Source organism: Heterodontus francisci, chromosome 2 (assembly GCF_036365525.1).
Source record: "Heterodontus francisci isolate sHetFra1 chromosome 2, sHetFra1.hap1, whole genome shotgun sequence".
Taxonomy (NCBI): domain Eukaryota; kingdom Metazoa; phylum Chordata; class Chondrichthyes; order Heterodontiformes; family Heterodontidae; genus Heterodontus; species Heterodontus francisci.
This window is the reverse complement of record NC_090372.1, coordinates 146,534,683-146,562,378: the sequence shown is the minus strand read 5'-3', so window position 1 is coordinate 146,562,378 and position 27,696 is coordinate 146,534,683. Positions and strand designations below refer to the sequence as shown.

General features: G+C 43.7%; 1 protein-coding gene across 1 annotated transcript in view; it reads right to left on the bottom strand.

Moving 5' to 3' along the window:
* LOC137379978 (polypeptide N-acetylgalactosaminyltransferase 15-like) overlaps nt 1-27,696 on the bottom strand; it is a 134,108-nt gene that overhangs the window by 10,993 nt on the left and 95,419 nt on the right. The window contains exons 6-9 of the mRNA XM_068051427.1: nt 13,651-13,845; nt 6,864-7,013; nt 6,286-6,387; nt 4,886-5,029 (exon numbers count right to left, since the gene is read on the bottom strand). Coding sequence (XP_067907528.1) covers nt 4,886-5,029; nt 6,286-6,387; nt 6,864-7,013; nt 13,651-13,845 — 591 coding nt within the window. The remainder of the gene's footprint in view (nt 1-4,885; nt 5,030-6,285; nt 6,388-6,863; nt 7,014-13,650; nt 13,846-27,696) is intronic.

The window sequence follows — 27,696 nt, the reverse complement described above, 5'->3', positions numbered from 1 at the left end:
GTGCTGTTAGGAAGGGAGTTCTAGGATTTTGGCCCAGCAACAGTGAAGCAACAGCGATATAGTTCCAAGTCAAGATGGTGTGTGACTTGGAGGGGAACTTGCAGGTGGTGGTGTTCCCATGCATCTGCTGCCCTTGTCCTTCTAGTTGGTAGAGGTCGCGGGTTTGGAAGGTGCTGTTGAAGGAGCCTTCAACAGTTGCTGCAGTGCATCTTGTAGATGGTGCACACTGCTGCAACTGTGTGTTGGTGTTGAAGGGAGTGAATGCTGAAGGTGGTGGATGGGGTGCCAATCAAGCGGGCTGCTTTGTCCTGGATGGTGTCAAGCTTTTTTAGTGTTGCTGGAGCTGCACCCATCCAGTCAAGTGGAGAGTATTCCATCACGCTCCCGACCTGTGCCTTGTAGATGGCGGACAGGCTTTGGGGAGGCAGGAGGTGAGTTACTCGCTGCAGAATTCCCAGCCTCTGACCTGCTCTTGTAGTCACAGTATTTATGTGGCTGGTCCAGTTCAGTTTCTGGTCAATGATAACCACCAGAATTTTGATGGTGGGGGATTCAGTGATGGTAATGCCATTGAACATCAAGGGGAGATGGTTGGATTCCCTCTTGTCTGTGATGGTCATTGTCTGGCACTTATGTGGGGCGATTGATACTTGCCACTTATCAGCCCAAGCCTGGATGTTATCCAGGTCTTGTTGCATCTGGACGCGGCCTGCTTCAGTATCTGAGGAGTCGCGAATGTTGTTGAGCATTGTGCAATCATCAGCGAACATCCCCATTTCTGACCTTATGATGGAGGGAAGGTCATTGATGAAGCAGCTGAAGATGGTTTGCCTAGGACACTACCCTGAGGAATTCCTGCAGTGCTGTCCTGGGACTCAGATGATTGTCTCCAACAACCACAACCATCTTCCTTTGCACTAGGTATGACTCCAACCAGTGGAGAGTTTTCCCCCTGATTCCCATTGACTCCAGTGTTGCTAGGGCTCCTTAATGCCATACTCGCTCAAATGCTGCCTTGATGTCAAGGGCAGTCAATCTCACCTAACCTCTTGAGTTCAGCTCTTTTGTCCATGTTTGGATCAAGGTTGTAATTAGGTCAGGAGCTGAGTGGCCCTGACGGAACCCAAACTGAGCATCAGTGAGCAGGTTATTGCTGAGCAAGTGCCACTTGATAGTACTGTTGACGACCCGTTCCATCACTTTTCTGGTGATTGAGAGTAGACTGATCGGCCGGTAATTGCCGGGTTGGATTTGTCCTGCTTCTTGTGGACAGGACACACCTGGGCAATTTTCTACATTGCAGGGTAGATGCCAATATTGTAGCTGTACTGGAACAGCTTGGCTAGGGGTGTGGCATGTTCTGGAGCACAGGTCTTCAGTACTATTGCTGACTGATGTCATGAAAGAAACAATGTGATAGCTGACTCTTCTTCCATGACTTCCTGCACTAAAAATATGTGAAGACAAGAATTACACATTAAAATTTAGCATCATTATTATCAGCATTGTATTGCTAGAGGTATAACACTAAGGTTACTTTGCTTGTAAAAAAAACATTAAAATTTACTTGTGGGTTTAATGAATCCAACAACGTATCATGACCAGCGCACTATTTTCTATGTGTCCCAGCAATATATATTCAGCATTGTGTTCACATCCACCCGTTAAACATGTGATTTGTAAAAAACTCTAGCTTAACATCCCCTTATATTTTAAAAATAAATGAAGAATTAAACTTTAAGCCAGCAATTTAAACACATGGATTATAATATAGTCTGCTCCAGATAATTCAGTCAATTTCTGCTAAAATTGAATTATTTATTAATTTGAATTATGCAACATAAGTAACAGTGTGAAATGGGAATTTAGTGCTAAAAATGTGATAAGCAGATCTGCTAAACAGAGTGGCAATGGGAATTTGGTGTGTGTGTGAATTTGGTGCGGGGGGAAGGAGGTGCTAAGTGCTTTAAATCAAGAGGCGACAGTAAATATATAAATAATTAGTAACTCGTTAGATCTAAAGGGATAAAATTAAAAGTAACTAAGTAGAGTTTCCTGGATGACTAAAGATATCAAGATTAAAATAAGACAGAAAAGGGAGGCTTATAATAAAGATAAGATCCATAATACAGCAGAGAACTAAACTGAATATAGAAAGTACAGAGGAGATCTATAAAAGGGAATAAGAGGGACAAAAAGAAAGTGTGAGAATAGATGAGCAGCTAACATAAAAGGAACTCAAAAGTTTTTCGTAAACATAAATAATAAAAGTGTAGTCAAAGTTAGGATGGAGTTGATTAGCGACCAAAAAGGAGATCTTCCTGTGTAGGCATGATTGAGGTACTAAATGAGTACTTTTCATCTGTCTTCACTAGAGCAAAGGATGCTGCCAATGTCACAGTAAAGGAGGAGGCAGTATTGATATTGGATTGGATAAAATTAGATGAAGAGGAGGTGCTTACAACATTGGCAGTCTTCAAACTAGAAAATCCATCCGCTCCAGATGGGATACATCCCTTGTTACTGACGGAAGTAAGGGTTGAAATTGCAGAGGCTCTGGGCACCAGCTTCCAATCTTCCATGGATATGGGATTGGTGCCAGAGGACAGGAAGATTGTGAATGTTTGCTGCTGTTTAAAAAAGGAAGAGGGATAATCCTAGCAACTAGAGGCCAGTCAGATTAATGTTGGTGGTGGGGAAACTTTTAGAGAGTATAATAAACAATCAAAAAATTAATTGGCATTTGGAAATGTCTGGGCTAACAAATGAAAGTCAGCACAGATCTGTTAAAGGAAAATTGTGTTTGACTAACTTGACTGAGAGGTTTGATGAAGTAACAAAGAGGATTGAGGAAGGTGGTACGGTTAATGCTATGTATATGCATTTTCAAAAGATGTTTGACAAAGTACCACATGATAGACATGTTAGCATAATTAAAGCCCCTGGGATTAAAGGGATAGTGGCAGAATGAATACAAAATTAGCTAAGGGACAGAAAACAAGTTGTGGTGAATGTTTTTTTTCAGGCTGGAGGGAAGCATTAATTGGTATTCCTCAGGGGTCTGTATTAGGACCATGGCTCCTTTAGATATACATTAATGACCTGGACTTGGGCACACAGGGCATAATTTCAGAGTTTTCAGAGGACTTGAAACTCAGAAATCTATTAACCACTGAGCAGGAAAGTAACAGACCTCAGGAGGACATAGACAGACCTGTGAAACGGGCAGACACAAGACGGATTAAATTTAACACAGAGAAATGTGAAATAATACATTTTAGTAGGAATATTGAAGAGCGGGAACAAAGGGGTATATGCACACAAATCTTTGAAGGTGGCAGGTCAAGTTGAGAAGGCTGTTAAAAAAGCTTATCTGATTCTTGGCTTTATTAATAGAGGGATAGAGTACAAAAGCAAGTAAGTCATGATAGATGTTTACAAAACACTGGTTAGGCCTCTGCTGGAGCACTACATTTTAGGAAGGATGCCAAGGCCTTAGAGAGGGTGCAGAAGGGATTTACTAGATTAGTACTAGGGATGAGGGACTTCAGTTATGTGGAGAGACTGAAGAATCTAGGGATGTACTCCTTAGAGCAGAGAAGGTTAAGAGGAGATTTGATAGAGGTGTTCAAAATCATGAATGGCTTTGATAGAGTAACTAAGGATGTTTCCTGGGGCAGAAGGGTCAATAACCAGAGCCCACAGATTTAACGTGATTGGCAAAAGAACCAGAGGTGATATAAGGAAACTTTTTTTTACACAGCAAGTTGTGCAATCTGGAATGCACTGTCATAAGGGTGGTGGAAGCAAAGTCAATAGAAATATAGAAAGATTTACAGTACTAAAGGAAGCCATTCTTGTTCATGCAGCTGAGAAGAGCTATCCTGCCTAATCCCACCTTCCAGCTCTTGGTCCGAAGCCATGTAGGTTACAACACCTCAAATGCGTATCCAAGTGTTTTTTAAATGCGATGAAGGTTTTGTGCTGCTACCCCCTTTCTAGGTGAGTTCCAGATCCTACCACCCCCGGCCAAAAAATTACTCCTCATCTCCCCACTAATCTTTCTCCCAATTACTTTAAATCTATTCCCCCTGGTTATTGATCTCTCTGCTAATGGGAATAGACCCTTCCTATCCACTCTATCTAGGACCCTGATAATTTTATACATCTCAATTAAATCTCCCCTCAGCCTCCTCTGTTCAAAAGAAAACAACCCCAGCCTCTCCAATCTTTCCTCATAGCTAAAATTCCCAATTCCTGGCAACATCCTTGCAATTCCGTTCTGCACTTTCACACCTGCAATCACATCCTTCTTGTAATGCGGTGACCAGCACTGTCTGCAGTACTGTAGCTGAGGTCTAACAAGTTCTGGCATAACCTCCCTTCTCTACATTAGGCCTCAGCCAGTAAAGGAAAGTATCCCATATGCCTTCTTGACCACCTTATCTTTCTGTCCTGCTACCTTCAGGGATTTGTGAACATGCACTCCAAGCACCCTCTGTTCCTCTACACTTCTCAGAATCCTACTATCTATTCTGTATTCCCTTGTCTGGTTTGTTCTCCCCAAATGCATTAGCTCACAATTCCCCAGATTGAATTCCATTTGCCATTTTTCTGCCCACCTGACCAGTAACGTTCAATAGTAATATTCAAAGGAGAATTGGTTAAAACATATATGGCTATGGGGAAAAGCAAGGGACTAATTGGGCAGCTCTACCAAAGAGCCGACACAGGTGATGACCAAATGGTCTCCTTCTTTGCTGTATCATTCTATGATTCTATGGTTTGAATTAAGTAACTTTGAATTCAGAGGAGTAGACTATACTTGTGCACAGTCCAAATAGTTGTTTATGTATGCCAAGCAAATTGTTGGAGACTGACAAACCTTATGTACGTCCCATTGCTGTTGTGATTCTATCCTGTTTTCTCTGATACAATTCTGCAATATGACCCATTCATTTCTGACATCAATGCAAAGTTGCGAAATGGCACCAAATCGGATTTCTCTTACACTATTATATTCAAAATGCTGAGTGAAAAAGAATAAGAACAGGTTTGTTAGCATAACTGCATTGAGAGTGATTCATTATGATTGTGTATGAATGACTGTGAAATATGTTAAGTTTGTGTTAATTACACCAAAGCAAGGTCACTATTAAAATAATTATTCATTAAGTGTATTGAATAATTAATTGTTTTCTCGATATAGACTGCAATTCTTAGGGCGGGATCTTGTGCTTGTCCGGAAGGCGGGTTTCGTGGAGGAGGTGCCGGAGAATTGGAGTGGAACCACCTGCCATGGAACCCGACGTCGGGATTCCGGTTTCCAATCTTCCTGGTGGCGGGATAGGCCAACGATGACCTTCTCGCCCAGAGGCCAATTGAGGCCCTTAAGTTGCTTATTAGCGGCCAATTAAGGGCCTCTTTCCGCCGCTGGGATCTTAGCCCCTTCATCGTGGGCAATTTGTGGCCCATGGAGAAGCCCCCCGGGAACAACTGTACTCCCCGGGATCCCCCTCCCTCTGGACCAAATGACCACACTCCCAACCCCCCCCTCGTCGGGGCCCCAGCCACTCCGCCTCACCTACCTGTGTTCCGGGATTCCATTGCTGGGCCTGGGTCCTAGTCCTCTGCAGTACTGGCAGTGGCCACTGTTCCCGGTGGCAATGCTGATGCTGCTGAATTGCTAGCTGCTGATTGGCTGTCAGCTCTTGGAGGTGGGATCCCTGTCACTATAAAGTCTTTCAAGGGATGGGGATTCCACCTACTAAAACCTTGACCCCAAAAGACCGGAGGATCGCTCCGAGGGAGGGGCCAAAGAAATGCAGAGTCAGGGCTCCCCCCGCCTTTTCAGCCCGGCACCGGGAGCCCTGCCTCCTGCACAAAATCCAGCCCTTAGATGTCCTATTTTAAATGTAGGTCAAAATGCACAAGGTTCAACTTTCTCTCTGTTTATTACTGACAAGGAACTAAAATAATATAGTTAACAAGTTTACCCAATTGAAACTCATTGTTTCGAAGACTTGCCACTCCTAATTTATTTTCTTACACCACAAAACTCAATAACTGTTCAACTCATTTCAATGGTTGAAGAATGCAATCTTCCACCTTGCTGTTGGTGCCCAGTATTCAATTTGATAGTAGACAGGACAATTTGACCCAAATATTTTGAGCCATGACAGTAACACATTTGTTAACTGCTCATACAAAACAATACCAAGTTTTACATGCAACAGATATTTAGCAGTGAAACATACATCCAGCACGATGTACATTCGACATTACCTGATTTCCATTGCCACTGCATGGAGTAAGTGCAACAGGATGTCCACCTGTGTTCCATTTTGCCTCATAACCTGCACAATAGCCTGTGCCAATGCTATGGAGCTGGAAGCCAAAAGAAAATGCATAGAATGAGGACAATTATAATCAGTATTATTGCTTCATTTCTGCTGCTCAGTACATTTTGTCCTATGTTTAAACTAAGAGTTGAAGCAAATTTAGAAAAAACAATTAATTAAGTATTCAGTATGTTAATTTTTTTCTTATAAAATAACTACACATTAAATTTAAATGCAATTAGTTTTCTTCCTGAAAGAAAATAAACACGGTTCGATGAAGCTTATTATAACAAGCACATTTGTATGCAACAAATATTTTTATTTCAGGTTTCCAGCATTTGTAGTATCTAGTTTGTATTATTATTGTTAAAACTATCTGCTAAATACACATAACTTTCTCTCTGTTTATAACTAGCAAAGGAGCTAAAAAAAAGTAACCAGGTTACTCAATTGAAACTCATCATTTGGAACACTAATTTATTTCAATAGCAAGAATAGCAAATAGAAAGTTAAATAAAATACCAAAAACCTTTGTCTTGCCTCCCCAGAAAATTCTATTTTGTCCTCAGGCACATAGAGCTCTGGATAGATGTTAGTCAAAAACCATTGAAAATTCTTACAGCTTAGCCTCTTCCGCAGCTGCAGTCGCTCCACACAGTCAGGCATCTCAGTCTACCAAAACAGGGAGAAATAGTACCTGAATTTAGCTGAATTGCTTCAAATGAAATATTAACCTTTCCTTCCCTTTCAGAAGCTGACTACACTGCTATGCATTTCCAGCTTTATTCTGTGTTTAATTAAAGAAATATGTCTGGAAATATTTTAAGACCTTTTAACATAGTTAGAGTAGATAGGTTTCTTTCAGAAAATAATACTTTGGGCTATAGTATATAAGCAATATGTCACATTTTATATGGTAAGTGTAGCAGGCTTGGGAGCAACAAGTGTCTTTGGACCAATGGTTCCAAAGGTTTTCACCATTGGGCCTTTTTTCTCATCTCATGTCTGGGTCTGTTGTAGACTACTCAATGGAGATTCATTACCATGATTAGTCAAGAATTCTATATTATTGTATCAAGCAACTATTAGGATGGTAAAAGGTGAACTACATGGACCTTGGTCTTTTTTTGTCTAGAAATTCCTATTTTCCTAGAGTATGATCAGATAACATTAAACTGGATGACAAAGTCAATTTCTCATTTAGAATTTTATAGCCTATATGAAAAAGTCTTCAGCAAGCTTATTTTGCTTATTTAAAAGTGCAGCACAGAAAAGGTGCAATTTGTGTTAAGATGCCTAGCCATGCACTTTGTGTCAGATGGTTCATGGGGAAAATGGAGTACAGCTCTTCTGTTTTTTTTCTCTGCCTTTGCATCCTGTTTTGCTGCCTGAATAAAGAGCTTTACTAAACATTTTTTAATGAAGTTTCTGTCCCTTTAAACCAGGGATGAATGAACGTTCTGAAAAGATTGATTTGTAACAGATAAAGAAACTTGGAAATCTGCCAAACTAAAATATTTTGAAATACCATACAGGCAATTATTGGGGCTGATTATTAAGAGTCGGAAGGCAATGGTAGGGTGTAGAAAGTAATTTCTAATTTGTATTTCGTGTTAAATGAATGCTGAGCAGCTTTCAACCAGAGCTAATGCATTGGATTGACATCATAATCTGTCTCTCTGAAGTTTTCAGAAAAGTTTAGGATAACATGTTCTAAATATGGATATTTACCATGCCTGTGCAAAATACTGTTTTCATCTGCCAACACATGCAGGTTGTGGGCACTGGAGTTCAGATCTTTCACTTTGTGCCAATGCAGTCAATAAAGGATAGTTACATTCATTAGGAGGGAGTTGTGATGCTCATGTAAAAGTGCAGTGATCGAAACGACGAGAACTCACCCTTAAGAGTTATAAAAATGCACTTTTCTTTTAAAACAGTGGACAATGTGTTTCAAAATGGCCACTGAAGGGCAAAAGACCTGGTTTGTGTATGCAAACTGTCTGCTATCTGGCAAGGACAAAAGAATTCACTCAAAGCTAAAAGGTGTCAATTGCACCCACCCTAAACCCTTTTGAATTGAATGGATTCTCCTGAAACAAAGAAGTAGCCACATCCTCGGCCATTGTTGGTCACCACAGGTAGGAAAATCTCTGTCTCCCAACAGAGTGAATTGTGATAAACTTTTAGCTTTAAAGGTAGCTCCCTGAAAAGAGAAAGGGGGAGACCCAGGAAGAGGTATCACCAAAAGTTTGTCCAGCTACGAGAAGGGAAAAAATCCAACAAGCCAAGAAGGAGGGCATATTGCTGTGAATTCTACATTTTCAACTTGTGCAGCAGTGAATTGAAAGTGATCCTCTGTCTTCAAACTGAACTTTCAACCAAGAAAGAAATCTGCAAACACCTCAGGCCTACAACCAAAGCGAGCTTGACCTCAGAGCGAATTCAACATGTTTATCGTGAACCCCGAAACTCTACCCCACTGTAAAACCACTTACCCCTTTCCCTCTCTATCTGTCTTGTGTGTGTGTGTGCGAATGAATGCATGAGTAGATGCCATTGTGATAATTTTGGAATAAGGCATATTGTTCAATAAATAATTAATCTTCTGTTTTAAACCTACAAGAAAACCTGTCACTGTCTGTTTATTTGACAAATAAAACACAAAGTGGTTAAAACTAATAACAAAAAACACTTAAAAGCGAAATACTGCAGATGCTGGAAATCTGAAATAAAAACAGAAAATGCTGGAAATACTCAGCAGGTCTGGCAGCATCTGTGGAGAGAGAAGCAGAGTTAACATTTCATGTCTGTGACCCTTCATCGTGATGAAAGTTCACAGACCTGAAATGTTAACTCTGCTTCTCTCTCCACAGATGCTGCCAGACCTGATAGGTATTTCCAGCATTTTCTGTTTTTATAACAAAAAACACTTGCTGCGATCAGCAAGCAATTAGGAAGGCAAATAGTCTGTTGGCCTTTATTGCAAGGGGATTGGAATACAGGAATAAAGAAGTCTTGCTGCACTTGTACAGGGTTTTGGTGTGACCATATCTGGAGTACTGTGCACAGTTTTGGTCTCCGCATTTAAGAAAGGATATACTTGCATTGGAGGCGGTACAGCAAAGGTTCACTAAATTGGTCCCTGGGATGAGAGGGTTGTCCTGTGATGAAAGGCTGAGTAAATTGGACCTATACTCTCTGGAGTTTAGAAAAATGAGAGGTGATCTCATTGAAACATATAAGATTCTGAAGGAGCAGGATAGGATAGACACTGAGAGATTGTTTCTGCTGGTTGGGGAATATAAAACTTGGGGGCATAGGCTCAGGATAAGGGGACGATCGTTTAGGACTGAGATGAGGAGAAATCACTTCACTCAAAGGGTTGTGAATCTTTGGAATTCTCTACACTAGAGGCTTGTGGATGCTCTATTGTTGAATACATTTAAGGTTGGGATAGACAGATTTTTGGTCTTAGGGAATCAAGGGATATGCGAGTGGGCGAGAAAGTGTAGTTGAATCCTAAGATCAGCCATGATTGTACTGAATGGCAGAGTAGGCTTGATAGGCCATATAGTCTATTCCTGCTCTTATTTCTTGTGTTCTTGTGTTGTGCGGGAGTTGAACACTGGGAACCATCCATACCCCTCACCACATGGCCGTAACAGAGTATTAACCTTGTATTTTCCTGCAGTCATCTTCATTATATGTCTATGAGTGATCTGTCTTTGAAGATTTAAAACATAATCCAGATCTGTGTGCAATTAGGGCAAGCTTTTCTCAAAGCCCAGAAAACTTATGTTCTGCTGTGGCCATACATGAGTCAAAGCACTGATTCTGTTAATAAATGGCATATACAGAAAACAGTGCAAGGATACTGATCTGAAAAGGTTCCCAATGCATTCTTACATCCTGCGAGCAAAGAAAAGAATAGAGTTAACAGAAATAAAGCTTATTAAATTAATTAAGTAATAAGAAACCTCTCACTTAATTCTTAAGGACTATAAAAGTATTTTGGTTGCATGTCAAACACAATATCGGAAATCTGCTTCCTTTAGAAAGTACTAAAAGGCCCAAATTACTCACTGCGTTTGTTTTCCATAATCTTTATGGCACTGTGATTATTGAGGAACAACGTGAAGACACAAATAGTTCCAGGTGAGGCTCATAACTATACATTTAACTATACACAAGCAATCAGAAAGGCTACTATCCTAAATACCATTGCAAACCATTCTGCATAGGTCTTTCTACTGTCCTAAAGTGGACGTCTGGCGTATGCTGATGAGATGATTGACACTAGGAACAACAGCTACTTGAAGGCATTACTTGGGAACTAGGTGTGAGAAAACACATTCATATGTCCAGGATTTGACACTTAACATGATTGGGTTTAAGGTAAGCAGCTGCTGCTGAAGCTCTGCACCTCCAGCTATTCAGTGAGATAAGGGGTGTGTCTATGCTGTGGCCAGAAGAATGGTGACAATGCACTAACACAATTTATGTTAACCTCACCCATTTTGTAGAGCAGTTGTTGTCTGCTGTATGCCTACTGAGGGCTAAAAACCACACTTATTGGTTGCCTAATAACCCACTAGTGACTATCCTCCTTGGAAAGGAGGTAAGTGGGTCTCTATGGGGTTCAGATGACCAAAATGGTACTCCTAATGATGGAAGATTGGAGGTTCTGTAGCAGGCTTGGTAATCTGCTTCCCGAGTACCCTACATCCACTGAACTCTGCTGCAGTGTTGATGATTGACTAGACAGTTTGGCTTGCTAATGGAAACTGAAAGAATAGACCTGTAACTGGATATTGAGACTCTTGTCAGTTAGCTCCAGATAACCTTGTGCATTAATGCCCTAATGGGCAGGGTCACCCTAGTTAGGCAAGCTCTGTTTTAATAAGCAGCATGATTTAGCTGGTTAAACACTAGCAGCCTTTGGAGTTACTAAGCCTTGTCTGATGCCAAACTGATACAACTGTTTGGACTTAAGTGGGATATGTCGCTATGAGAAGAGACTGTGCTGTTCATATTGGGTAAACAGAAACACTATCTGGATGGATTCCTCAATAACTTGATTTGGAAACTCTTAAACATGACAATGGTTGACTGCATGTGCCAGGCACCTGATTGACCAAAGAAAGGAAGCAATTTTCCAAGTATGTTCTGGCAGCAAGGAATTGAATTATGTAAATTGCATTATCACTCATATCACACTATTTGCATGTCCACACTGGCCTTAGGAATTTGGGGATCTCTAGTCTCTAGTCAGACTGTCTCTTTCCAATTTGGCACAAGAAAAGCATGAGTCTATCTCACACAAGCAGCAAAATATAAACTATTAAAGACATGTCTCTCACATAATATTCCCACACAAGGCTATATTTGAAAATTAAACTCCAGAATTCTGTAAGAATTGAAGCAACTGTGAAGAATTAGGAAAACTCCAAGGAAAATCCCCCCCAAAATTAATCCAGTTCTATAATCTATACTCAGAGCCTTGTATTATCAAGAGGTTTAAAACAGACACAGTGGTTAGTCCTTTTATCAGACTGACAAATGGAATGAAACTCATTCATTTGGGTTTAAAAATGTAACCTATTTTGATAATTCTCACTTCTGATCACAGTCCTTATTTTTGGAAGAGCTTGCATTTTATTTTACTATTTTTGATCATAAATCTTACTTTCTTCCACTTTCCTCATGTTTGCTTGTTATTTTCAGATAAACGATAATCTCCAATGGAATCAAAGCAAAACACTTTGTCTACATTAATGTGAATAGGATGATGTTGAGTTTTAATTTTTACTGTTGCTTTACTCTATTTTGCTTGCATTCTGTACAGCTAATATTGTTTCCTCACCAATTCAATAAAAATTTGAAGAAGTTTTAAATGTCTATCTGAGTATGATTTGAGCTAGTATAAAAATAGCCTAGTTATAAATGAGGCATCACACTCACTTTAGAAATGGTTGATAGGGCATAGACCATAAATATTCAAACTTTCTAATTTACAAGATGCCGATGACATTTACAGAAACTATTATGAATTGCTTGACTAATTAGTGACAGGTCTATCATATGGAGCTGGGCATAAAATCAAAACACATACATTCCAGCAACCAAAGCAGTGATCTTTTTATCCAGATAAATCTGAATATAAGCAATCTATCCAGCTCTTATGTTTCCCAGAAACTATAAATTGGCAGCCATCAAATGTCCTTCATAAAATAAATATCCCAACAATCCAGAATTAACAGTTCAAGTGCAAAAAAGTTTGTGTGTAAACTGAAAACAAAGCTTACTGTTACTCAGCCCAGAATAACTATACAAATCCTACATGATCATCTCTGAATTTAATTTAGGAAGATTAATGCCTCATTGAGAGGAATTTGATATGAGTGCATTTAAGATATTTCTAAGCTGCAATGCTAGGCACAATTGATTGGAAACAAAATAAACAAATTAAGTTCCGCTAAAGGTTTAATTGTAATATTTTTCAGCCTTTGAGATGGGGGTACAATAGTCACTTCTGTAAAAGAAATGAGTCCAACTCCAGGTATTGTATGTTCATGAGAATCAAACAACAAGAATCTGCTTCTGACAGAAACCAGAAATCATTCAGCAACAACTTGCTTATATATTGTATCTTTACAAAACTAAAAATCCCGAAGCACTTCACAGAGATGTAATCAAAGATTGCGTGCCAAGCCAAAGATGGAGATATTAGGTGTCACCAAGCACTTTGTTAAAGAGATGGGTTTTAAAGAGGGTCTTAACAGAGGAGATGGAGGTGGGAAGGTGGAGAGGTTTAAGGAGGGAATTCAAGAGCGTAGGGTTTAGTCAGCTGTAGGCACACCATTTATAATGTTTGGCTAATGCATCCTTTAAAATAACAGAAAGAAAAAAATGATGCATGCATATAACATTAGTGACAATAATTTCTACACTAAATATTTATTAATCTTTGAGTGACCACTCAGTATTCACTAGGCTTTTAGTTTAAAATCAATGTCTGAATCATTTCAATTGTCGGGTACTGAAAGTCCTTATTTCACAGATTCAGGGCTGAATTTTGGTTCATCATTTTATAGATGAGTTATTCATTGAAATAGTCATTTATATGTGGCTCAAATATGACTTAATTTTTATTTAATAGTATCTTTTTATTTGAGAAAATCAAAGAACCCTATCATAGCTGCTGGTAGACTAAGGCCTGAAATCCAGTGCTGCACAATTTCTAGGTCTTCAGGGAAATATTAAATCACCTGTTTTTAACTGAGCAATGCAAAAATTACTCCCTGACCTTACTGAGCAAATATGCAGGTGTGTCTTGCTTGTAGAAAATCTCCTTGAAGGAATCCAGCCAAACCTCAGCAACACGGATTTTGTTTTTCACCACAATCTCTTCTTCTGGTAGGGAGTATAGGACATGCTTCCGGTACACATGACCAACCCTGGAGCAGGGCAGAACCTCAACTGACCCACCACAGAGCCAGACCTGGAAGAAGGAATACCATCTAAAATAAACATGATGCTATTGGATCACAAAAGATTTTGGTAATTTTGCTTGGAGCTTAACACACTTTGCTGCTAATGACCACTTCATATTTCAAAGAGCTGTAACTGGACAAACTCATAATGTGGTTGGAGCAGAATACATTCCATAAGGATTTCATTGGTTTAGCATTATTAGTATTCCTGACCAAAAGAAAACTGCAAAATTTTGTTTCAGAGTGTTTCGCAGAACTTTTTAGTCTGGAAGTGACTTACTGGAGAGTAAAAACCTTTATTGACCCTTTAAGAAGCACAGTGTACCTTGCATCATTTGGCTTTATATCCTGTACTTAAAAGCTGTGTTCACAATGTACCTACTTGTCCTGAGATCTGACATTCATTGACCAAGATGAGCTCTGTGTCAGGCAAAGAGAGCAAAGCCTAATGCTTTGCAGGTTAATGCATGCCCTCATCCAATAACTCTGCAGCATTTGCTTGCTTGCGCTCCATTGCAATTAATCAACATGTATGCCCTGGCTCCAAAGGGTGAACGGCTGGCCATCTTCCAGCAGTTCCCACTGCTGCTGGTGATGTCCAAGCCGGTTATTCTAGACAGTGACTTCAACTGCATTATCGATGTGGCTAGTCGATCCAGCAGGGCCCGACCGCAAACTGGATGCTATGTCTGGACTCCTGATGGAAGTGGTAAAAAATGCCAAGCTGTGTGGCATCTTCAGCAACTCTGCAGACAGAGCCCCAAGAATATACACCTGGTTGAGGCCAGGCAGGACCATCCATTCCAGAATAGACATCCTGTTTGTGTCCTGAGCACTCACGCTCAGATCCACTGACGTCAAGCTGGTGTTGTTCTCTGACCACTGCCTCCTACTGGCCGAATGTCACTTACAAGAATACCAGAGGATTGGCAGGAAGACAGGGAAATTGAACGTGAAACTGTTGACCCCAGAAAATATCAAGGAACTAAAAATGGATTACAAAGTTTGGAGAACTGCAAAACTCCTCTTTGAGTGCCTGATGCACTGGTGGGAAGTGATCAAGCTGAATATCAAGAGGCTCTGCATCCTCACAGCTGTTCAGAAAGTGAGAGAGAGACAGAGGGAAATATCCTGACTTCAGAAAAACATGCAGTGTCTGCTCCTGCTGCAGTCGATGAGGGCTAATGTCAGGAAGGATCTCTGAAAAGTGAAGAGCCAGCAAGCCTCCAAGATCATCTTCCAGTCCAGAGCCTGCTCTATGGAGCAGCATGAGATGTGCTCGCATTTCTTCTTCCCAAAGGTACAGAGAGAGAGCTCTGTGATCAGCAGTCTGAAAGATGAAGATGTCTCGGTAAAGTCATCGCAGCCTCACGTACTAAGGATCAGAAAATACTTTTATGCTGGGTTGTATGACATGAAGCCCACAGACAGCACGGCCTCCCAGTCTTTCCTGTCCTCTATCATGGAGGGCTGAGATGACAGTACACAGGAGATTCTGGACAAGCTGCTAACTCTGGTCAAGCTGACGAAGGCTGTCAAGTCCTTCAAGACGAGTATGACTTCTGGAAGCAACGATTTACCAGCAGAGTTTTATTCGGCTCTAGGAGACTGGATCAGCCCAGACCTACTGGAAGTGTATAAAGGTATGCTTCTGGCCAGCAGCATGTCAGAATCGTCATCTACAAACAGAAGGAGGAGATGAAGGAAATCCAAAACTGGTGGCCCATTTCATTGCTTAAAATGGACTACACAATTCTGTCCAAGGTCATCGCCATAGGTCAAGTCTGCTCTGGACTTGGGGAGTACCCCGATCAGAACTGCACTGTACCTGGCAGGAAGATCTCAGATAGTCTTGCTCTAGTCAGGAATGTGATTGCCTATGTACATGACAGGGGGGTGGGCACATGCCTAATCAGCTTGGATCAGGGGAAAGCCTTTGACAGAATATCGCAAACCTACATGATGACGTGCTCTCTAAAATGGGGCTCAGAGAAGGAATCCACAATTGGATCCAACTGCTCGACACAAACATTAGCAGAGTTTCAATCAATGGGTGGGAATCGGAAAGCTTTCCGGTCAAATCTGGAGTCAGGCAGGGCTGTCGTCTCTCCTCTGTCCTGCTCGTGTGTTGTATTGAGCCTTTTGCCGAGTCCATCAGGAAGGATGTGGGCAGAAGAAGGGGAACGATGCCAGCAGCGGAGGCACTCAGATTAAGGCCCCCCTGTGCATGGATGACATTGCGGTCTTCTGCTTGGATCTGCTGTCGGTTTTCAGACTGATAGGCAACTGCGACCAGTTCGAACTGGCCTCGAGAGCCAAAGTAAATAGCAGCAAGAGTGTGGCCATATTCTTCGGGAACGGGACTAACTGATTCTTTGTCCTCTTCACCGTCAGTTCAGTCTACCTGAAGGTGCTGGGGATATGGTTCGGAGGTAGGCGGTGGCGTAGTGGTATTATCACTGCACGAGTAACCCAGAGACCCAGGGTATTTCTCTGGGGACATGGGTTCGATTCCCACCACAGCAGAAGGTGGAATTTGAATTTAATTAATAAATCTGGAATTAAAAGCTAGTCTAATGATGGCCATGAAACCATTGTCGATAGTTGTAAAAACCCTTCTGGTTCACTAATGTCCTTTAGGGAAGGAAATCTGCTGTCCTTTCCTGGTCTGGCCTACATGTGACTCCAGACACACAGCAATGTGGTCAACTCTTCCATGCGTTCTGAAATGGCCTAGCAAGCCACTCAGTTGTACCTAACCGCTACGAAGTCAATAAAAAGGAATGAAACCGGATGGACCACCCGGCATCGACCTTGGCACCGGAAACGACAACGGCAAACCCAACCCTGTCGACCCTGCAAAGTCCTCCTTACTAACATCTGGGGGCTTGTGCCAAAGTTGGGAAAGCTGTCCCACAGACTAGTCAAGCAACAGCCTGACATAGTCATACTCACGAAATCAGACCTTACAATGTCCCAGACACTTCCATCACCATCCCTGGGTATGTCCGGTCCCACTGGCAGGACAGACCTACCAGAGGTGGTGGGACAGTGGTATACAGTAGGGAGGGAGTTGCCCTGGGAGTCCTCAACATCGACTCCGGACCCCATGAAGTCTCATGGCATCAGGTCAAACATGGGCAAGGTAACCGCGTACTGATTACCACCTACTGCCCTCCCTCAGCTGAAGACTCAGTACTCCTCCATGTTGAACACCACTTAGAGGAAGCACTGAGGGTGGCAAGGGCACAAAATGTACACTGGGTGGGGGACTTCAATGTCCATCACCAAGAGTGGCACAGTGGCGCAGTGGTTAGCAACCTCACAGCTCCAGGGACCCGGGTTCAATTCTGGGTACTGCCTGTGCGGAGTTTGCAAGTTCTCCCTGTGACCGTGTGGGTTTTCGCTGGGTGCTTCGGTTTCCTCCCACCCCCAAAGACTTGCAGGTGATAGGTAAATTGACCATTGTAAATTGCTCCTAGTGTAGGTAGGTGGTAGGGAATATGGGATTACTGTATGGTTAGTATAAATGGGTGGTTCTTGGTCGGCACAGACTCGGTGGGCCGAAGGACCTGTTTCAGTGCTGTATCTCTAAATAAAGATAAATAAATAACAACTGACCGAGCTGGCTGAGTCCTAAAGGATATAGCTGCTAAACTGGGTCTGCGGCAGGTGGTGGGGGAACCAACATGAGGGAAAAGCATACTTGACCTCGTCCTCACCAATCTGCCTGCCACAGATGCTTCTGTCCATGACTATATTGGTAGGAGTGACCACTGCATAGTCCTTGTGGAGACGAAGTCCCGCCTTCACATTGAGGATACCGTCCATCGTGTTGTGTGGCACTATCACTGTGCTAAATGGGATAGATTTCGAACAGATCTAGCAATGCAAAATGGGTGGTTGATGGTTGGCACAGACTCGGTGGGCTGAAGGGCCTGTTTCAGTGCTGTATCTCTAAATTAAACTTAACAAAACTGGGTATCCATGAGGCGGTGTGGGCCATCAGCAGCAGCAGAATTGTACTCAAACACAATCTGTAACCTCATGGCCCAGCATATCCCCCACTCTACCATTACCATCAAGCCAGGAGACCAACCCTGGTTCAATGAAGAGTGCAGGAGGGCATGCCAGAAGCAGCACCAGGCATACCTCAAAATGAGGTGTCAACCTGGTGAAGATACAACACAGGACTATCTGCGTGCCAAACTGTGTAAGCAGCATGCTATAGACAGAGCTAAGCGATCCCATAACCAATGGATCAGATCTAAACACTGCAGTCCTGCCACAGCCAGCCGTGAATAGTGGTGGACAATTAAACAACTAACTGGAGGAGGTGACTCCACAAATATCCCCATCCTCAATGATGGGGGAGCCCAGCACATCAGTGCAAAAGATAAGGCTGAAGCATTTGCAACAATCTTCAGCCAGAAGTGCCGAGTTGATGATCCATCTCGGCCTCCTCCTCTAGTCCCCAGCATCACAGATGCCAGACTTCAGCCAATTCGATTCACTCAATGTGATATCAAGAAACAACTGAAGGCACTGGATACTGCAAAAGCTATGGGCCCTGACAATATTCTGGCAATAGTACTGAAGACCTGTGCTCCAGAACTTGCCGTACCCCTAGCCAAGCTGTTCCAGTACAGCAACAACACTGGCATCTACTCTGCAATGTGGAAAATTGCCTAGGTATGTCCTGTACACAAAAAGCAGGACAAGTCCAACCCGGCCAATTACCGCCCCATCAGCCTACTCTCAATCATCAGTAAAGTGATGGAAGGTGTCATCATCGGTGCCATCAAGCGGCACTTGTTTAGCAATAACCTGCTCAGTGACGCTCAGTTTGGGTTCCGCCAGGGCCACTCAGCTCCTGACCTCATTACAGCCTTGGTTCAAACATGGACAAAAGAGCTGAACTCAAGAGGTGAGGTGAGAGTGACTGCCCTTGACATCAAGGCAGCATTTGACCTAGTATGGCATCAAGGAGCCCTAGCAAAACTGAGGTCAATGGGAATCAGGGGGAAAACCCTCCGCTGGCTGGAGTCATACCTAGCGCAAAGGAAGATGGTTGTGGTTGTTGGAGGTCAATCATCTGAGCTCCAGGACATCACTGCAGGAATTCCTCAGGGTAGTGTCCTAGGCCCAACCATCTTCTGCTGCTTCATCAATGACCTTCCTTCAATCATAAGGTCAGAAGTGGGGATGTTCGCTGATGATTGCACAATTTTCAGCACCATTCGTGACTCCTCAAATACTGAAGCAGTCCGTGTAGAAATGCAGCAAGACCTGGACAATATCCAGGCTTGGGCTGATAAGTGGCAAGTAACATTCGCGCCACAAAAGTGCCGGGCAATGACCATCTCCAACAAGAGAGAATCTAACCATCTCTTCTTGACATTCAACGGCATTACCATCGCTGAATCCCCCACTATCAACATCCTAGAGGCTACCATTGACCAGAAACTGAACTGGAGTAGCCATATAAATACCGTGGCTACAAGAGCAGGTCAGAGGCTAGGAATCCTGAGGCGAGTAACTCACCTCCTGACTCCCCAAAGCCTGTCCACCATCTACAAGGCACAAGTCAGGAGTGTGATGGAATACTCTCCACTTGCCTGGATGGGTGCAGCTCCAACAACACTCAAGAAGCTCGACACCATCCAGGACAAAGCAGCCCGCTTGATTGGCACACCATCTACAAACATTCACTGCCTCCACCACCGGCACACAGTTGCAGCAGTGTGTACCATCTAAGATGCACTGCAGCAATGCACCAAGGCTCCTTCGACAGCACCTTCCAAGCCTGTGACCTCTACCAACTAGAAGGAGAAGGGCAGCAAATACATGGGAACACCACCACCTGCAATTTCCCCTCCAAGTCACACACCATCCTGACTTGGAACTGTATCGCCGTTCCTTCACTGTCGCTGGGTCAAAATCCTGGAACTCCCTTACTAACAGCACTGTGGGTATACCTACCCCAAATGAACTGCAGCGGTTCAAGAAGGCAGCTCACCACCACCTTCTCAAGGGAAATTAAGGATGGGCAATAAATGCTGGCCTGGCCAGTGACGCCCACATCCCATGAATGAATAAAAAAAGGGGACCAGAGAGTGTGCCAAAAACTGGGAGGAGCGTATAGCCATGGTAAAACATAAACTGAGCATGTGGGAAAGACTCTCCATTGTGGGTAAAAACCTGGTCATCAGGTGTGAGATGTTCTCAGTGTTGCTGTACATGCCGCAGGTCTGGCCTATATCCTGCTCCTGCTGTGGTCACCTGAGCCATCTTCCACTTTATCTGGAAATCGAAAATGGAGCATGTCTGCAGGGACACCATGTACAAATCTCTTGATAAAGGTCGGAAAAATGCACCCAACGTTGCCCTCATCCTGATGGCTACCTTTGTGTGCAGTTGCATCAGGTTGTGTGCAGACCCTCGGTATGCAAACACTAAGGGCTGGATTTTAAGAGCCCGCGGCTGATCTCGGCGGCGAGCTCAAAAAATGGCAGCCTGCCCACGCGGGCCACATACCAAAGAGCCGCCGCAATCTCAAGCATGGCGGCTCATTTAAATAGCTGGAGTGACCCATCTTCCCCCCTAATCTCAGGAGGGAGGCTGTCTGTCCCCAGCAGTGGCGACAGTTGCCTGTACGCAGGCGCTGGCGCCATTTTTACAGGCTAACCAGCCCTGCCGTCTAATTTAAATTTTTAAAGCACTACCCCAAAAATTAAATAAATAAATTTTGAATGCCCCTTTCCCACCCCCCCAATAGCAATAACAATAACTATTTTCCCTCCCCCCCTCCACTAAACTGCACGTAGTTTAAGGTTCAACTCTTCCCACCATCCCCTACACCCATCATGTTTATTTGACTCCATTCCACTGCCCCCCCACCACACTGACAAACGTACCTCCTCCTCCCTCCCCACCAGGTGGCACTGTATTTCCCCGGACAGGGATCTGAAGGCGCGGGAGTGCCGGCCACCGTGACCACAAGTCCATCAGGCTAAACGTATGTCCTCGAGGTCCTGCGGGAAAACTAGATGGTAGATCCTGTTGGATGGTTCTTTGAGCAGAATGCCTCATCACCAGAACTTTCAAACAAGCACCAAAACATAGCTTGGCTGGTGGTGAGAAGGGCCCTCCCCATCAGGTCCTTCATGTACACCTGGAGTCTTAATGTTACTGCATGCTGCCCTTGAGGCGGCTGCAGTGGGGAAGAGACTGTTGCCCACCTCCTTCTGGAATGTGCCTTTGTAAAGAAGGTCTGGGAAGAGTTGCAGTGGTTTTTGTCAAGGTTCATCCCGAGCAGTTCTGTAATGCAGGACTCTGTGCTCTGTGGGCTGTTCCCAGGGGCGCACACCGAGACAAATATTAACTGCTGCTGGAGGACCATCAACTCGGTGAATGATGCTCTTTGGTCTGTCCGAATCTTGTTGATCTTCCAATGCAAAGAATTGTCCACAACCAAGTGTTGCAGACCGGCACATTCCAAGGTCGAGGACTAGGTACTGAGGGATGCACTAAAGCTTGGGGCAGCTGCGTAATTACTCAATGGGGGAAGGCCACAGTCTCAGGCATTTCCACCATAGTATACCGAGGGGCTGGAACCTGTGTAAAGCCCCCCGGATTCTATGTGTGACATGAAATGTATATTGTAAATATAACCTGTAATTGGATGTGAGGCACCTCAGAGTGCCATGTACTGTATTCAAAGAAATTGATCTGTATTGTACTTCATGTAACGTCAAATTTCAACTGTTATTTCATTTACTTTTACAAATTTTATAAATAAAGTATACTTTTTGAAAAATCGACGGCTTGCTTGCTTGCTGCTGCTGTGCTTGCCCTCTAATGCTGCTATTTGAGCTTGTTTGAATATATCCTGGAGGTGTAATGCGTCTTCGCCATTGCATCAAATGGGCAATTGCAGATTGGCAGCCTGTTTTGTCCCCTGCCATTTTGTCTTTTGCGTCAGGCTGTTGCTTTGCTATGGCCTGTTTGCTGCTCAAGACAGATTTCACTGTTACTGTCTTGTTCTTTTGTTTTGAAATTTGGGTCTTTGTTTTCACCAAGGGACATGCACCTCACCATGGCAGAAATTCTGATGGAAAGGTCAGCTAGAATGCTCTATGACCACAATTAGTATTAGTGTTTAGCTTCTTGAGTGTTTACAGCACAGAAACAGGCCATTTGTCCCAACAAGCCTATGCCTGTGTTTAAGCTCCACATAAGCCTCCTCCCACCTTACCATTTCATCTCACCAAATGAACATATTTTTCTATTTCTTTCTTCCTCATGTACTTATCCAACTTCCCATTTAATGTAACAATGGTGTTTGCCTCAACCAAGCAATGTCATATGCCATGAAGTACTCAATTTGATTCAGCAATACCACTGGGCCCAAAGTAGCTATTTTCTATATATCTATGGTCAAGAAAACTTGCTATGCCCTATGTATTGAAGAGTTGAGGAATGTAGTTGGGCAGTTAGGGATTACTATCAGTCCAAAGGCTTGGAAACCCAAAATCCCAAAACTTGTGGACAACCATTTTGCACTTGAAATGGAACAACAGGAGACAGGTTTAGAAGGAGCTACCACTAGCTCAGGACCGCGTGCTGAGCTCTTAAAGTTCTTCCAGTTGATTCCAAAGTTCAATGAGGGGGACGTGGAAGCATTTTTTGTCACGTTTGAAAACTTGCAAGACAGCTGAAATGGCCGGCAGATAGCTGGACTCTGTTACTGCAAAGCAAACTAACAGGAAAACCCCATGAGGTTGATTCACTGTTGCCAGATGAGAGTTCATCAGACTTTGAGATGACTAAAAATGCTATCCTGGGCGCATATGAGCTAGTACTGGAGGCATACCGCCAAAAATTCCGAACATTCTGAAATCAATCCGAACATTCTGAAATCAACCCGAACAAACTTGCAATAAAAACAAGAAATGCTGGAACCACTCAACAGGTCTGGCAGCATCTGTGGAAAGAGAAGCAGAGTTAACGTTTCGTAACGAACAAACTTGCATCTAGTTTGAAAGAGTTAAGCAGCTTGCTTTTGATCAGTGGATACGGGCACTCAAGATATAGCCCGTATATGAACACCTCAGAGTGGTGATCCTTCTCCAGGAGTTCAAAAACTCGCTCCCCCTTCCCATTAAAATCCACATAGAGGAACTAAAGGTTCAAAGAGCCAGGCCGGCCACAATCCTGGCTGATGAATTTTACGCTTGTACATAAGTCCTTACCCCAGGGGAAACCCTTCCCTAGTCGCCCCCACAAACCTGAAAAGGATAAAAGGTGGGAGGGCGATAGGAGCCTGAACAGCGATGGGCAAGAAGGGAGAGCTAGACACACAGGGGGCCCTCCTCTGGCAAAAAAGGACGGTGCTGAGGACAGGAATGACACCCGAAGACTTGTGTGTTTCCATTGTAACAAGGCAGGTCACCTTCGAGCTGACAGCTGGAAGTTATGGGGAAAACCTGTAGGATTAATCAGGTCACACCCGACCAGACAAGGGGCCCTGATGGAAAGCACAGCAGAGCAGGCTGTGGCTTTAACTGCAGCAGTAAGACCGAGTAAACCTACCGCTGTGAGTGCAGGAAAATTTAGCAAAATCCCTGAGGGTTACCAGAATTTTGTGCCCTCAGGAAAAGTGACCCCAGACCTGATCCTCGAGTGAGGCAAGCAAGCCCATAGTCATACTTAGGGATACAGGGGCCACCCAATCCCTCCTACTGGGAAAAGGAATGACCTTTCCCCCAGAGAGTGCAGTAAATGCTAGGGTTTTAGTGAATGGTATCGGAGGGCAGTATATGCCCATACCTTTATATCAGGTGCACCTGGAGTGCGACTTTGTTTCAGCACCAGTAACTGTGGGGATTGTCCCTAATCTACTGGTGGATGGGGTCGACTTGCTCCTGGGCAATGGTCTGGCGGGGGCAAAGATGGTAGCTTCCCTAGTGATTTTAGACAGACCGAAAGAGGTCAGGGAGACAGAGCTGTTGCAGGAGAAAGTTCTCGGCATTTTCTCCAACTGTGTGGTGACTCAGTCCATGGCCAAACAAGCTCCATCAGAAGAGGTTGAACTGGCATTGCAGACAGACGACCCGACTCTCTGGTTATCTGAAACCTTTTTTGGGAAATTAGAGGACCCAAAGGATGGGTTAAAGAGAACTTCCTTGGTTGAGGCTCAGCAAGCTGACCCAGTATTAAAAAGGTTAGCACAGACTGCCCAAACCAAAGCCAAAGCAGAGAGAGCCCCGGAGTGCTCCACATAAAGAGTGAGGTGCTGATCAGGAATTGGAGCCCTCCTCATAGACCTGCAGATGAAGAGTGGACAGTGGTGGTTCACCAGATAGTGGTGCACTGAGGTACCGCAAGGAAATACTAAGAATAGCCCATGACTTTCCAATGGCTGGACATGTTTTATTTTTTTATTTAGAGATACAGCACTGAAACAGGCCCTTCGGCCCACCGAGTCTGTGCCGACCAAGAACCACCCATTTATACTAACCCTACAGTAATCCCATATTCCCTACCACCTACTACACTAGGGGCAATTTACAATGGCCAATTTACCTATCACCTGCAAGTCTTTGGCTGTGGGAGGAAACCGGAGCACCCGGCGAAAACCCACACGGTCACAGGGAGAACTTGCAAACTCCGCACAGGCAGTACCCAGAATCGAACCCGGGTCCCTGCTGCTGTGAGGCTGCAGTGCTAACCACTGCGCCACTGTGCCACCCTTGTTGGTGTACGATAAACCCAAGCCCACATAAGACAGCATTTTGACTGGCCAAAACTCCACAAAGATATGGTGGAGTTCTTTAAAACTTGCCACTCATGCCAGGTTGTGGGAAAGCCCCAAAGTGCAATTAAACCTGCACCCCTAATTCCCATACCGGCTTTTGGGGAGCCCTTCAGCAGAGTGCTGGTAGATTGAGTAGGATTCCTGCCGAAAACAAAAGGAGGCTACCAGTACCTTCTCACCATTATGGATGTGGCTACCCAATTCCTAGAGGCCATTCCTCTGAGAACTATCTCTGCCAAGGTAGTGGTGAAGGGGCTAACCCAATTCTTTACCAGTGTTACGACCAGGTGAGGAAGAGGTCTCAGGCTCCCCCCTTGCTCCTTCTCTGGTTTGGCCCTAACAGGGTTTATCTTTAAAAACACAGTGATTGTAGCTTACCACCTCAGTGAGCCTTTGCTCACTGTACTCTCATTACAATTGCAAATGAAACAATCGGAGAGGTTTTCTTCGGTTTAAACAAGATGTAAGTTTATTAGCCTTATCACTCTAACCAGGTTAAAATTACTAAAATACGCGACGCAACCACGCTCGCATGCATATGAGAGGCACACACACACATATAGATACAGAGGGGAGAATGAATGGGGGGGTGGTTGAAGTAGAGTTCATAATAAATGGAATACAGATACAGTTATTAGTGTCTTTGCAGTAGTGTCCTTGATTGAAGTGAAGATCTTGGAGTTCTCGCTGGGGCCCAGTGTACAATGTCAGACCTGCTTCTCTGGTACCAGAACGCCGAAGAGGGGTTTTGTCTGTAATCTTGAAGTCTAAGCTGCCACCTTGAGTTCCCTGGGATTTTGCTAGAGTGAGAGAGATCTTCTCCTTGGTGTTCAAATTGCAGTCTGCTCCTTTCTGTGAGACACAATTCAAAAAGCTCCAGTTTTACCAGCAGGTAGGTCATGTGACCACCTCTTTTTGAAACAGCCACTTCTTGGAGGGTGGTTGGATTTCAGGACCTCCCAGACATACTCGGTGGGGGGTGGAATTTTTTCTCTTATAAAGTCAAAAGCTGTCGGCGTCTTTTGATCATCACCATTGACAAAACCCATCTCGCTAACGGAATCAGTGAGCACTACCATTGTCTCTCTATTCAACTGTCTCTTGGCTAGTCCTGGTCTTTTCAGAATTCAAATGTGCAACCATGTTTTCAGCTGTTCAGTTCTTTTTTTTAAACAAGTTCTTTGCAATGTCCAGTACAAAAATTTAAAGTCGAGTCCCATATGACGAAATTAATATGTTTTCATTTGGCAGGTGTGATTTCCGTCACACCAGAGCCTGCTGAGATCCAGTTGGATCAGGGCAAGAATTTCATGTCTGGGATCTTTCAAAAAATCATGGGTATCTGGGCATAAGCCAACTAGAATCCTCACCCACAGTCACAAGGGGCTTTAGAACGGTACCACCAGACCCGCAGGACAATGATCAGGACATACTGCGAGGAGTACCCCCATGACTGGGATAAAGGGCTAGGATTTGTTCTGTTTGCCACTAGGGACTCGCCCAATGAGTCCACTGGCTTTAGTCCCTTTGAATTAGTTTATGGAAAGGAGGTGGGAGGTCCACTTAAACTAATCATGGAGAGGTTTTTGAGACCCAGGGATGAGTCTTCCCTGTTAGACTAAATTTCAATGTTCCGGGAGCAGTTCACGAAAGCCTGTGCAGTGGCTCAGGAGCAGCTAAAAACCTCCCAGACAGCTATGAAAAAGCAGGCAGACAAACATGCCAAGGCCAGAACATTTCAGCCCGGAGACCATGTATTGGTACTACTCCCAAATCAGGGTGCAGCCCGGTTCAGTGGCCCATACCAAGTGGCAAAAAGGATTAGTCAGGTAAATTATATAGTTTACACCCCATACAGAGGGAAAAAACAAAGGCTGAGCCAAACTAATATGTTGAAATAGTATCACAGCCAGGAAGGGGACAGACAAGCACAGGCCTGACAAACAGTCAGGAAGGAAGGGGACAAAAACGACAGTAAGGACATGTTAGAGGACCTGGAGGATTCCCAAATTGAACCCCCTACTGTCCGGGTAACCAACATTGAAACGTTGGGAAAATTTGACCCTGCACTCCCCTATTTAAGGGCAGGACAAAGAGAATTCCTGGCAAGTCTGCCAACAACCTTTGCAGAAATCTGCAGGGACAAGGGAAGTTCCCAAAAAGGCAAACCAATATTGAGGGAGATGCCTCACCTAGTTGGAGTGCCGCAGGGGAGTGCAGTGAAAGCTGGACAGACAACTGCAAGCAGTAATGTCCCAGAGGCCATAGGGCAGATTACAAAAAGACCCTCCCCACAGTAAAGGGAAAAGGGAAGGGAGAATGCCTTAAAGTAAACAGCACTTGTGTAACTCACCAGAAATCTAAAAATGAGGTCAGTGTGGGTCTACCCACTGAAGAATCCAATGACCAGGTCCCAAATCCAAAGCTAATCTAACCTAACAATTTCAATTCAGAACTCAGCAAAACAAGGGCCCGGAGGAAATCTCAAACACCTCACAGGGGCTAAAAAAATAACTTATTATGGTCACTATAAAGAGGAAAGTTAATAAAGTGCTGGAACCTGAATGGTTAAAGCCATGTGTTGCAGAAACAGCAGTTGAGGGTTAAAGCTTGTACATACAGGAGGACTTGCCACGAGCAGTAATGGAAATCTGCATACCCAAGCTTCACCGACAACATATGTTTATTCAGATGCACATTCCCAGGGTATCACACATTGAGGCTAGAGAAACTCTAATTCCATTTAACAACACATAACACAACACAGAACCATCCCAGACAAAAATTAGACCAGAGGAGCTGTTGAAGATCATGTCCGCTGCAGCAATTCTAAGATTATTCTGTGAACCTGAGAAGTGAATGTTTGTGAACAAATGTGTGTCATCTTTTTTCTGCAACCTTGTAATGAAATGTTCCCGTCGTCACATTTCATTCCAAGTGGTGCGAAGGTGTCAAGAAAACTTGCCATGCCAAAGGAGGAATTTTTAATTCATCAATTGGAAACCTACATTAATCTTTTAATGAAACAGAAAGAGCTGGA